At 45.0% G+C, this 13,410-nt stretch overlaps 1 protein-coding gene across 2 annotated transcripts in view; it reads left to right on the top strand.

Annotated features, from left to right (window-relative positions):
• The window catches only part of fstl4 (follistatin-like 4), a 172,398-nt gene that overhangs the window by 147,501 nt on the left and 11,487 nt on the right, over positions 1-13,410 (top strand). For both annotated transcript variants that reach the window (XM_084029131.1, XM_084029130.1), the window contains exons 7-12: positions 2,088-2,254; positions 4,804-4,924; positions 7,039-7,200; positions 9,985-10,119; positions 10,521-10,547; positions 11,373-11,491. In XM_084029131.1, the coding sequence (XP_083885257.1) occupies positions 2,088-2,254; positions 4,804-4,924; positions 7,039-7,200; positions 9,985-10,119; positions 10,521-10,547; positions 11,373-11,491 (731 nt within the window). The remainder of the gene's footprint in view (positions 1-2,087; positions 2,255-4,803; positions 4,925-7,038; positions 7,201-9,984; positions 10,120-10,520; positions 10,548-11,372; positions 11,492-13,410) is intronic.

Below are 13,410 nucleotides of genomic sequence, written 5' to 3'. Positions count from 1 at the left end.
CAAAGTCTATTAATTACAGATTGTGCTTCCACTTTAAAGAGACAAACCTTTAATGCTCTCTACCTGCTTTTAAAACTGCTGCGTCCTACTTCCATGCAGCGTATTAATGCGGTACCGCCCCACCCCCACCCCCCCGCCTCCAAGCCAGTCTGATCCAATGTGCTTCATCCCTCATCCGTCCACATGGCACTCAAAGCCTGCTCTGCTGAATTATAACTGTGTTGGGAGCTGGCAGCGTACTGTACCCAAGGCTTCCTGAAATACCACTGACAGACTGAGCTGTCACCCCGGATATATCTATCACCTCTGGAGCTCCGTGGAACAGACAGCTCGTAGCCGGGGGGGGTCGCTCTGAACCGGCGTTTGTCAACGTCTGGACCCGGACAGGAAGTTCCTCCGCAAACATTTCAGAGTGTGTTAGCCGTCGACTGGAAGTGTGTTTGGACGGGGAGAGATCGTCTCCGAGGTTCTCCGTGATGCTGACCTCGCCTCGGCATCGATCCTTCTGTTGGTGTTTGTTGTCAGATTGATGGAGACGTCGGTACAAACATGTGGGAGGAATATTCATGTGAATTACCTCAGAAGATAAATCAGCATCGTCAGTGAAGCTCCTTCTGAAGGAAGCTTCTAGTGATGGAGCCGTGAGGGATAAACAGTGACAAGATGATTGGTTAACTTGGGTCGTGGTAAATTTTAGATTTGGTTGAGTGAACAGCGGGAACGCCCAGATCAGCTGACAGATTTAAATCATGAGCTCTAATTACAACGTCTGAAATAGCACCAGTAAGATGTCCATAACGGTGTCAATCAACGGCATCGCAATGATCATATTTCAAGCAGAATTTATATTTTCATTTCTTTGAAAACCATTGTCAGTTCATATATCAGATTGTCTGAATAGTGGAATATTGTCCAGGTTTTTCTTGACTTCAGGTTTCTGGAATAATAATAATAACTTTTCTCCATTACTCTTTGTTTCTTTGTGCTTTTTAATCCCCTCTTTGTGCAGAATTTAAGTGTTTAAATATCACAGCTTCCTTTCAGTCCATTCTCCATTCACTCAACACCTCGGGAACACTTGAGCACGTTCCTCCAAATTAAGGTTTAATTGATTAGAATGTGGTGGTCAACGGTCACTGTGACCTCACAAAACCCAACCACTCAATAATTCATGCTAATTTGACACAAAATGATGAAGTGATGACTGAATCGTGGAGGCTTAAACAGCGATGTGGTTCTTGTAGTTTGTTGTTTCTCTTCTATATTTGAAGTTAGAGTTTAGTCGTGTGAGTTTGATATCCGCTCAGTGAGGATGTCTCCCATTTAGATTCTTATCAGGCCTCTTTGTTTCTTTATTTATTGAGCCAAATATAATTCGTCCCCGGCGGATATTGACCCAAGGTCACACGCTGACACATATCACGTCTGAACTCCACATTCAAACATGATCTCACATTCAGCTCCGCTCCCCCGTTGTCGAGATATTTGTTCTCGAGTAATTAAAACAAAAACAGGAACTGCATTCACCATCGTGTGTACAGAGGAAACAAAAACAGGAAATACAAAGACTAATAGTGAGAGTAAATGCCACGTACTGCAAAGAGACGTCGAGTTTAAACATTCGGCCTCCATGTTAGTGGAAAGTGACGAATCTAGAAAAGGTCCAGGAGCTGAGAAAGTTCCAGACTAACTGTCTGTGGGTTTCGTGCCGGCTCACTCGGCTTGGCGACAGTCTCTGTTTATGGCGCCAACGGGAACCATTGAAGAATAATTCTTAATTTGCCGTAAAGGTGAATTGAATCGGATGGCCATTTCAATGAACATAAATTTTCCTTAATGAGAAGAATGATATTTGGCTAACTGTGTCCTCTGACACGCGGCTCTTTTCTTTTTTCATGCTGGATATCCTTCTGGACAGCTGTTTATCCTCCCTGGTCCTCCAGTAATGAGATGATGCAGCTTGGCTTCAGTTCCTCCACATCAGCAGCACACTCCTTCTGATGATTTCCTCTGCTTCCTTTTTCTCCTCATTCTGTCTCCATCTTCTCATCTTTCTACATCTTCTCATCTTACTGTAACTCTCACAGAGGTTGTCCAGCTAAGCCTGGCGGAGGACCAGGGGATCAGCGTCTCCACGGTAACCGTGGGCCTCAGCGCCGTCCTCACCTGCGCCATCCAGGGGACGCTGCGTCCGCCCATCATCTGGAAGAGAAACGGCATCATTCTCAACTTCCTGGACCTGGAGGACATCAACGTGAGTGCACGGCGTTGTTTTCCTTCAGCATGGTTGATGCTGCAGTTGGTTGCCGTCGGCGACGGTGGTGATGGTGCGATGACGGAAGTCTGTAATGTTGGTCCACACAGGGGACTGCACTGATTACGGTAGACTTTTAGGTGCACATGAGGATATGTACGTCATCATGTGGAAAACCAAGAATTCAAGAGAAATTAGTTTCAAACATGGTGGTTGGGGTAAAAAACACAGGACTTTCACTCAGGAGACTGCTGTTCCTGTCCTGTGTGAACCAAGCACTTTTGTTTTCCAAGTAATTCTGTTGCCTGAATCTCACTTAATGCTACAACCGTTTGGTCTGGAAAAAAAATATGTTTCTCTAAAAGTGGAACTGCATGTGAAGTTTAGTTGTATGGGAATGCAGGACTTTCACTAAGGAGACTGCTGTTCCTGTCCTGTGTGAACCTAAGTTGGCCATTTTTGATTTGCTTCAATTTCATAAGTAATTTTAAGCCAAACTATGCTGTTTTTTTACGTTACCTATCCAAGTAGTTTCATTGCCTCAACTGCCATAAACAGTTTGGTCTGGAAAAAAAAAAGGTTTCCCTTAAAATGTAACTTTAGTCGTACGGGAACGTTTTGTTGGAGACAGGGTCTTCCTACGAGGAAGGAAGCGTGGCAGGAAAGTAGTTAAAGGAAGAAAACAGAAATAAAGGAAGGAGAAGGATTTGCTCCGCGGCTCTCTTAATGGGCTGCGTGGCCCTGCTCCTCGTTGGACACATCAGGTGACACCCGGCGCCGGATCACACGCCACTAATTGCATGTTAATGAGAGGCCTTGTTGGTCTGCTGGGATGACGAGCCGATAACCAATGTCAAGTGTAAAGGTGGAGCCTTGAGGACAGGCGATGCCACGGAGGTCCCTCGGGGCCCCCGACCCTGCATAATGAATTCCAACAGTGACGCGAGTGGAGGAGGAGGAGGAGGACACATATTTGAATTTCACAGCATTTTAAACAGCGTTCTCTATTAGACTTCCTGTTGGAATGAAAGATAAATGTAAATATATGTAAATTCTGAACTATAAACGCCGTATAAACTCCCCGTCTACCTCGCCAGGAAGTCGTCCTGTATTCCGCCGCCGCTAAGCGACCCTCGTCGCATCGCGGCCGTGGATCAGGACATCTGCTCCGCCGCTTGGTGGGACAGCGGACTATTTAATGCCTTAATCCACCTTAAGCTGCGGCTGCAACCCCCTGGTGGCTGCATGCAACCAACAACAACCGGCGCCATTCATCAAGCTAATGGGCTTCATACTTTTAACCCTCGCCATTCATCAGGCTGAGGAGGCGTGATGAGGAGGAGGGAGGAGCATCACACTCCCCAGCGCCTGCTTCAGCTCAACAGGGAGACCACTGATTCATGGTCTCCCCGTCCACATCACTCTTTTTCTCTCTTGTCTTCTCCTATCACTCCCTGCTGTTGTGCGCCTCCTCGCCCTGCTCCCCCCGAGCCTCCTCGTGTATTCTATCAAGCTGCCTCCATTTCTGCCCTCGCTCCCCGTGGCTCCTCGCTGCTCCTCGCTGCTCCTCATCCTTCACCAGCATTCCCTCTGCTTCAACCCCTGTCCTCCCTCTCCTGCTCCTCTTCTCCTTCTCCTTCACCTCCTCTTCTCCCCATTATTCACCAGCATTCCCTCTGCTTCAACCCCTGTCCTCCCTCTCCTGCTCCTCTTCTCCTTCTCCTTCACCTCCTCTTCTCCCCCTCCTTTAACCCCTGTCCTCCCTCTCCTCCTCGTCTCCTCCCTCTCCTTCACCTCCTCTCCTCCCTCTTGTTCCCCTCCTCTCCTCCCTCTCCCCTCCTCTCCTCCCTCTCCTTCCCCTCCTCTCCTCCCTCTCCTTCCCCTCTTCTCCTCCCTCTCCTTCCCCTCCTCTCCTCCCTCTCCTCCCTGTCTTTCACCTCCTCTCGTTCCCCTCCTCTCCTCCTCCTCCTTCACCTCCTCTTCTCCCCATCCTTCACCAGCATTCCCCCTCCTTCAAGCCCTGTCCTCCCTCTCCTCCCTGTCTCCTCCCTCTCCTCCTCCTCTTCTCCCTCTCCTTCACCTCCTGATCTCCCTCTTCTTCCCCTCCTCTCCTCCCTCTCCTTCCCCTCCTCTCCTCCCTCTCCTCCCTGTCTTTCACCTCCTCTCGTTCCCCTCCTCTCCTCCTCCTCTTTCACCTCCTCTTCTCCCCATCCTTCACCAGCATTCCCCCTCCTTCAAGCCCTGTCCTCCCTCTCCTCCCTGTCTCCTCCCTCTCCTCCCTGTCTTTCACCTCCTCTCGTTCCCCTCCTCTCCTCCTTCTCCTCCTCTCGTTCCCCTCCTCTCCTCCTCCTCCTTCACCGCCTCTTCTCCCCATCCTTCACCAGCATTCCCCCTCCTTCAACCCCTGTCCTCCCTCTCCTCCTCATCTCCTCCCTCTCCTTCACCTCCTCATCTCCATCTCCTTCTCCAACATTCCCTCTCCTCCTTCTCCTCCTCTCCTTGCCCTCCTCTCCTCCCTCTGGTTCACCTCCTGGTCTCCTGTGTTCCAGGACTTTGGGGACGATGGCTCCCTGTACATCACCAAGGTGACGACCATCCACATGGGGAACTACAGTTGCCATGCCTACGGCTATGAGGAGCTGTCTCAGACTCATGTGCTGCAGGTGAATGGTCAGTAGCTCATTTCTTACCTCCACGTCTGTTTCCTTTGTGCTGCTGCTGATGATGATGATGATGATGATGATGATGATGATGATGATGATGATTTCCTCCCTGCGTTCAGCGAACACCGATGAAGTCTGGAAGGCAGTTCAGCTAAAACGCTGTTGATGGACGTGTCTGGAAACAAAGCAGACCAGAGATTATTGAGTGTGTGGTTTACAGCCTTTCTTCTCAGAAAGACTTTGTGCTTGTGAAACATGATTATCAAAATGATTTTTTTGTTTGTTGATGTTCCTCTATAATGAATCCATGTTTAGCGTAAAAACAGTTGCTTTCCAAAACAATTAGTTTCCCTCCAGATAAAAGGAGCTATCCTTTCTCTTTTCCCATGAAACAACATCATTGCATACATTCGGCTTAAACAGCTAATTGTGTTTCCATGAGCGAAGCTGGTTCATCTAAAATGCCACTGAAAAAGAAAGGTATCACTCTGCATCAGTGTTTCCGTCTGATCCGAGTCTTTGCATCTCTCTGGGGAAAACCCGGGAGGAGTGACTTTAAAAGCCCTCCTGCCTGGAACACAACAAATCAAAGACACAGCCTCCCAAATCTCTGCACTCTCGGTCTGCCGGGTGGCGACGCAGGAGGAAAATATAATCAATGAAATCTCATTAAAGGCAGACAGTAGGTGTGAGTCTTGCTAATTGAAAAGAAGTGCCGCTGAATTCCAGACCTTGAACTAAAGAGGGAGAGGGAGTGATGGGAAGGGAGAGACGGACTCGGGTCCTGAAGGGCGAGTTATCAAGAGAGAGCAATTACCAAATGTTGTGTGTGTGTGTGTGTGTGTGTGTGTGTGTGTGTGTGTGTGTGTGTGTGTGTGTGTGTGTGTGTGTGTGTGTGTGTGTGTGTGTGTGTGTGTGTGTGTGTGTTTGTGTGGGGGGGTTTCAGGCGAGATAGGACGAGGTGAGATAAGGCGGAGTGGAAGGGAGCCAAGTGGCATATTAAACTAAGTGGGCGGATATCATTGTGTTGCACTGAAGGAATAACACACCTGCTGGAGGAGAAGTCTTTCAAAATCCACCTTCTATTAAGTATTACTATTTCATCTTTAAGTGTTTTATCTTTAGTCATACATTATAAGCTTCTCATAATTTGAATGTTTCGGCTTAAATATTACAATACGTCCATGTAAAATGTAGAGGAGTGTCGAGTAAAATGGACACGTTGGTGTAAAAGTATCATATTATATTTCACCACTGATAATACTTAGATATTAGGGGTGAGTATTGGCAAGAACCTCACGATATGATACGTATCACGATACTTTGTTCATGATACGTATCACGATACTGCGATATAAATAAAGATGAAAACACATGTATATGTACATCAGATGATATTGATCAGAGGACAGGAAACTATTTCATTCAAAACAGCCTCTCTATTTTATTAATTCCCATGAAATTCACTGGAATAAATATTGAAATAAAATGAAAAAGGATAAAGTACTGCATTCACAACGCGTCTAAACATTAATCTTTTTTTTTTTTAATCTTTGGAGTTGAAAAATAAATATTGTATTGGGCGGCAAAGTATCAAATATATTGCTGTATCGATATTTTTACCCACCCCTATTAGATATATTAACACCTTAATAGTATTAATAAGGTTAAAGGTGAGCTTTTGGAAAACATTTCTATGCATCTTTGTGGTGAGTGTGGAGATAACTGAACTCATGGCAGGTTTTTTGGCAGCCCCCCCCCCGACGTGTTGATAGGTGCCAGAAAACCACATCTTACCTGTTCCTGTAAACTATTACCTCATACTCCATTCCTCCACATCCATGTGAGGCTTCTTCCCGCAGGAGGCGCCAAGTGGTAGAAACATCCGACATCTATTTCATGCAGGACTTGAGCTGTAATGAAGCAGCCCCAGAGCTCTTGGCTTCTTGTTATTCGTGAATATATTCCACGCTGGGCTGAGACAAATTCCTCCCCGCCCGCCGCGTGTGTGTGCTTGTGCTGTATTCCCCCCAGGAGTCACCGTGAAACAGTGTGTAATTAGGTTTTTTTCTCCTCTCTTCCCCGTTTGTGTCTTTGGCTGTTTGTGTTTTCCTTGTCCAGTCCCTCCGGTGATCCTGGTCTACCCGGAGACTCAGGCCCAGGAGCCCGGCGTATCTGCCAGCCTCCACTGCCACGCCGACGGCATCCCCAATCCCAAACTCCTCTGGCTGAAGAACGGCATGGACCTGCTGCCCAGATCCTCCAAACAGCTGTCTCTCATCGGTGAGTTTTGTTCTGGTTTTGAGAAGGTCTGGTCTGGAGTTACCTTCCGACCGCACTGCAGCATGGAAACACTGCAGGGCTCCATTAAACTGGTGTTCTGTACAGGCATCTCCTTTTTCATTCAACACTCAACGGGAACATTTTGTTGTGTCCTTCCATACCAAGGTCAACCATCCATTTGCTTCTTCTAGACCAAAGACACACTCAAGTTTATCTATATAGAATATTTCATATGAATACACAATGTGCTTTGATTTTTTATTTAAAGGAGATTAAGAGAGTGAAAATAAAACTAAATGTGTGTGTGTGTGTGTGTGTGTGTGTGTGTGTGTGTGTGTGTGTGTGTGTGTGTGTGTGTGTGTGTGTGTGTGTGTGTGGCAGCTACTTATCCAGGCTACAAGAGTTTTCTTTTTCTAAAGACACTCTGAATCCACGAGAGGAGGAGAAGAGTGGAGCATGACTTTTTCTTTTATGGCCTGCTTCTCATTAAGGGAGAGTTTATTGGCTGTGTGTGGGTCATTACCTGTGGTAATAGCCTGTTATCAACCCTCAGACACTCAAACATGGGAGGTGCCGCGAGCCTCGCCGACACATAAACACTGCGCTCTCAGATTCGCCATCTAACGTGGGCGATGGCGGGGGCAGGCGTCCCACTTACAGCCATTATTTGTGCCTTTTAATTGAAAACATTTGGTTCAGTGAAAAGACCCGGGTGGGAATGTAGCTTAACCCAGCTTGTGTACCATAATGTGAAAGTGTCTCTCGTCATATGGCTTCACACGCTGACGGACGACAGCGAGGAGTATTGATTGTAAGAGAGGAACGGCTTTGTGCTGCCGAGTGAATGGAACGGTGGAGCGGAGCTGTCCGCGGTGCTGAAACCACTCGGGCCTGATATTCCCCGTTGTTCAGTTCGTTATAAAAGCCAACCTGTTAACGCAGCAGCCATACCTCCACGTGTCAGAGATTATAGATCATCTTTATAGGTGGGAAGAGGCCGCGACACATGTTCCGCATCGCTCGCATCGTTCATCACGGTCAACGGAGCTGCGTTTGTGGCGGTTGAGTGTAAACTGGGAGCTGAATGCCTTTGACTGGTGTAGTGTGATTAAACAGCCACAGTGGGGATAATTCAAATCGTCGTTCATTATGAAAAGTCATTTTCATTATGAAAAAATCAAATAGTGAAAGTGAATAGCGTCTGGGCTTGAGGGGGAAGAGGCTGACGCTCTCAGTTCCCATCAAACTGTATATTTTGCTTGTAATGGTCGCATCCCTGAGCGACAGAGAAATCATCATGAGTGTCATGAAAGCAACGTTCGGCACATCAAGTGGGATCATCGACACATCGTTATGACCACGGGCCCAGATTTGGCTAAGCACTCCCTCCCAGCACAAAGGAATTGACTTTGAATGAAGCGTGTTTTATTGACACATTAAACTGGGGATCAGTGGGAGATATCTGTAAACACAACCCAGACATTAACATCCTGTACGGCAAACGGAGGCTCACAGACACAAAGGAACATTAACACACTTAATGCATCATGTTGTGGCCACCTGATGAACGTACGTCCATGATGTCCTCGGGGAAATATCCGACTCTTAATGCTCAGCTACGTCTCTGGCTGAATGTGGCTTTTTGCCGTTTGCTGCAGAGCAGATAGAGTGTGATGTGTGACTCTTTTCACATCCAAATAGTATTGTGAGCCTGTTGTTAACATAAAAATACTGATTCAAAGCCAAATTGACTCCTGGGTGCTGGGAATATGCAGGTAAAAAAGCAATAAAAAGCCCTTAAATCAAAATCCCTGTCATCTTGAACTCCTACAAGCTTGCCAAAAAAAAGGATAAAAAGCTAATTTAATGAGTGGTTGATTCAGTGGTTTTCAATAAGAATTGATCAGGACATAATTATGAATTAGAAGTAATTAAAGTGGTGTCTCATTCTATGAAGCTTCAAGGCACTTTTCCCATCAAAGCATTTCACACTTTTCCCCTGATGAGAGAGAATTATTATCACAATCCAAAGGACATTTCACTAACGTGAAAGGCTTTGCATCAACGTCCGTAACTTCTTGTCATTTTACAACCCAGTGGGCGTAAATTACAAGGTGGGGAGCGTCTGCTTTTATTGTTGTTTGGTAAATAGTGTTTCCTGCAGGAAGACAAACACTTGGTTTGTTAGCTCGAAGTTTAGGAAAACAAAAGAAAGAAATCCGAGCGGATGGAGAGGCTGAGAGCGATGCTACGAATACAGAAAGGGATGAAAACTGATCCCTTCTTTTATGTTGTTGCACATAAAACGGCATCGCTCGCTGCCTCCGTGCTGTTCAGTGCAGGAAGGATCAGAGTGCAGCTCTACATCACAGAGCTCCGCGCTCCGACGGCGAGGAAGACGACCTCTGTGTCGACGTAACCAACATGGCGTCTCCATCCAACGCCACGCACAGCTGCAGGCAAACAATGCAGCATTGTACAGCATCACATGGTTGACCATCTAAGCATCAAACACTTAAAGAACTACAAATCCCAAATGTTATGTTTTACATTTATTAGGATAAAGTGAAATATATGTTCCAGATATTCGGTGTGCGTCTAGAATCAGAATCAGAATCTGAAAGGTAACATAAACACGAAAGCAAAGTACTTTAGTCAAGAACTTAAAAAGAAAAATTAACTCAAATGAAAAAACACGATATCAATATGTACTGTGTGATTTCCAAAGTAAGCAAAGAATGAAGCAAACAGATGGCAGACTGTAACCTTCCTCTCTGCTTGCAGCCAACGGCAGCGAGCTCTTCATCGGCAGCGTGCGGTACGAGGACACCGGCGCCTACACCTGCATCGCCAAGAACGAGGTGGGCGTGGACGAGGACATCTCCTCGCTGTTCGTCGAGGACTCGGCCAAGAAGACCCGTAAGTCGTCCACTTTCATCCTTTACTGCAGAAAGTAATAAAAACAAGAAAGAAGAAGACACCTTTTGTTGCGGAACGAGTTTGTCATCCGTCCGTCATCCTAACGGCCTGTTTGAAATACTTGTAAGTAGTATTTAAGTGGTGTGAAGTACACAGAGATATGAGGAGTCAGACAGGTTCAGCTTGATGAGGCCCCAACCAACCAGTTTATTTGATTATCTGGTCGTGTTGGCTCAGGTGAGGTCACGTAAAGAATAACTAGGATCTAGAAGGAAATGTGAACCTTTTCTAGCTGAAAATCTGATTTTTCTTGACAATAAAGAAATCCGTGTTTCTTGTAAAATCGGCCCTCTCTTCTTCCCTCTCTGCTCCTTCCCATTCCCCGACGTCTGAACCTGCAGTCGCAAACATCCTGTGGAGAGAAGAAGGTAAATATATAGTTCTCCAAAAGGCTTTTGTGCTCTTGTTGAATGAGAAAATGTGTTTGGTGGCGCTCACAGCTGGATATCTACACTTCTCCAAGACGTTCGCTGCTTTGTCCAGAAGAATCAAAAAGTTCTTTTCTCTGCAGCGAAACTTCTTCCTGTTAGACGGGAGTGCCTCTCTGAGATCGCCCGGCCACGACGCCTTTACACGGAATTATACGCATTTTTTTTTTTAATACCACAGAAGCAGATTTGTTGGCTGCAAGAAAAAACACCTCTGTGGTTTCCAGCCGTATTCAAACCCAGCATGTCTTCATATACATTATTGCCGCATCAGCACACGAGAACAGTGTGACTGCTCCACCGCGGTTTAGAGGGCAAAACAAACACAATCTGTTTTAGGCTTTACAAGCCAAGCACACAGTAAACAGTGTGCTGCGGTGCAAGCGTCGGGATGATCTGCCTCATTAAAACATGCGTGTTGCGTGAATATATATATATATATATATATATATATATTATATTAAGCCTCTGTCCTCCTCTGTTGTTTATCTCACAGCATTATAATGCAGAAAGACGTCGTTAACAGCCTGACAAATCAATCAGCATCATAGTTCTTTGTGCTTGGTATCACACTGTGGTCCTCGCTCACTAACAGCTGTTTACTCAACGACAAGTGGAACGTTAAGACTCGTGCCTTTTAATTTGGACGTCTTCTATACAGTATGGGATGATGTTGCTAACATGATAGCATCCTCACAGGAGTCCTGTGTGTCAGGGATGAGATGTTCTGCTGTTTTACGTCGTGTCCTCCGTCTCCTCCTGCAGGTTTGAGCGTGGGGAACATGTTCTACGTGTTCTCTGACGAGGGCATCACGCTCCTGCAGCCCAGCGAGTGTGAGATACGCAGACACTTGAAGCGCAGCGAGAGGATCGTCGCCACCTACGTACGTGCTTTTTCTACATTTGTGATGTGTAATAAATAAGGTAAGATTCCGGTGCATAAAAACATACATTGGTATTGTATTTTATATATCGTTGGAAAGCCTGATTAGCCACCTTTACAACGAGGTACAACTTGTAAGGAGAAGGAAATATTGCAGGGGATTTTGGCACATTTTTTTGGGCCGCTACCCACACGCTTAGCCGTGTTGCTCATTCCATGAATGCATGATCCTTACAAGTTGTACCTCTTTATAAAGATGACTAATCAGGCTTTCCAACGATATCAAATACAATACCAATTAGTATTATTAAAGGGAAGGAATAATCGACCAAAAAAACTTTTTTTGAGGAGTTTATATACACATATACAGTAGCTATAGGTGCTATACACACATGTTTAAAATGTGAAATAAAATAAATGATAGGAGACCTTTTAAAGGAGCGTAAAAACAACAAATTAATAATTAAAAATGCAATTCAATTAACAGCTAAGAGGGTAAAATCAATCAATTAAAATTAAATAAAAATAAAAAGACGACATCACATAAAAGCAAGTCTATAAAATGTGTTTTCAGAAGAGATTCAAAATAATCTAATCTTGTCAGGACTTGATCAGCCAATATTTAAACATCTCCTCTATTTCTAAATGGATTTCAGGACGGCGACATTAGTAACGCGCTGAGCCGGTGCCTTTTTAAAATCGAATTATGTGAGTTGGTTTTCAGACCGTAGATCCGCTGCAGCGTCATCCTCCCCGTCAGTGATTAGTCTGTTGTCCTGCGTTGCTAAGAGCACGGCGAGCTACCAGGTAAACAGGGAACAGTGATGATCCGTTAGAGTCGTACGGCCCTCTCATGTGATGAAACACAGCGGAGGGTCTTCTGTTCTCCCGTCAGAGCGGAGCTCCTCACCTCACTAATGTAATGGGATTACTGGTGTCCATTAGTCAAGTCTCAGCGATAGACTGGAGTGTAAACCGCAGACCCCGAGGTTTCTAATCCAGTGGATAACATCCCTCTCCGGGAGCTTCAGATGGTAAAAGTTGCTTGTTCCTCTGAGGGATTTGGGTTTTACAGGAGCCGGTAATTGTATTAGGGATCAATACCAACTCAATAAGCCATGTGTTAGCCAGGTCCTGCTGGAAACAGCAGTTTCTCCACTTTGGTGAGCCGGAGAGAAACTCTGGAAACGTGACCTTCATGTGTGTGTGTGTGTGTGTGTGTGTGTGTGTGTGTGTGTGTGTGTGTGTGTGTGTGTAAATGTCTTGTCAGCAAATACAGCAGCCTGCTGAGATGACATGTTCCTCGAGTCGGTCGTGTTTTATTAATTTGTTGATATTTTCAAACTGATTTCAAGTCTGATGTTACATTCATTATGTAAATTATAAGGAGCATCAATAATAAAACTATTTATTGGAATGAAGCACCTTTGGCGGGGTTATACAGGCGATATCAATATTTTTGTATCAATAGTTCAGTCCTTACGGCTTTAAAGCTCATTAAATTGAACTTGTTGTATTTCATGTTCTTTTTTATCTTATACTTTATTTTGCTCTTTTTAAATGTGTCTCTGGTGTTTTGTTCATATCTCATGTAAATCCCTTTGACTTTACAGAGAAAAGAAAGTAGTTATGAAATCAATTAACAGAACATTTGAAAGTGTTTGTTTTTGATGTCATTTTTACTGTCGATGTTTCTTTGTGTTTTTTTTTTTAAATGAATTATTTTCATCTCTGTTGTTTTGATGAAACAAGAAATTCACACCTTGATGTCTGAGCACATTTTATAATCACTTTCATGCACTAATCAATGAATGTTGACAGAATAATCAGTCATTAAAGCTGATCTCAAACCAGATATGATCGACTCGCTGTTAAATGCAGTGATTATTAATACATCTAATGTGTGTACATGTAATGATG

The sequence above is a fragment of the Eutrigla gurnardus genome (genome assembly GCF_963514095.1).
Source record: "Eutrigla gurnardus genome assembly, chromosome: 15".
NCBI lineage: Eukaryota > Metazoa > Chordata > Actinopteri > Perciformes > Triglidae > Eutrigla > Eutrigla gurnardus.
Note: the sequence above shows the minus strand (reverse complement) of the source record. Positions and strands in the feature narration are given on the sequence as shown.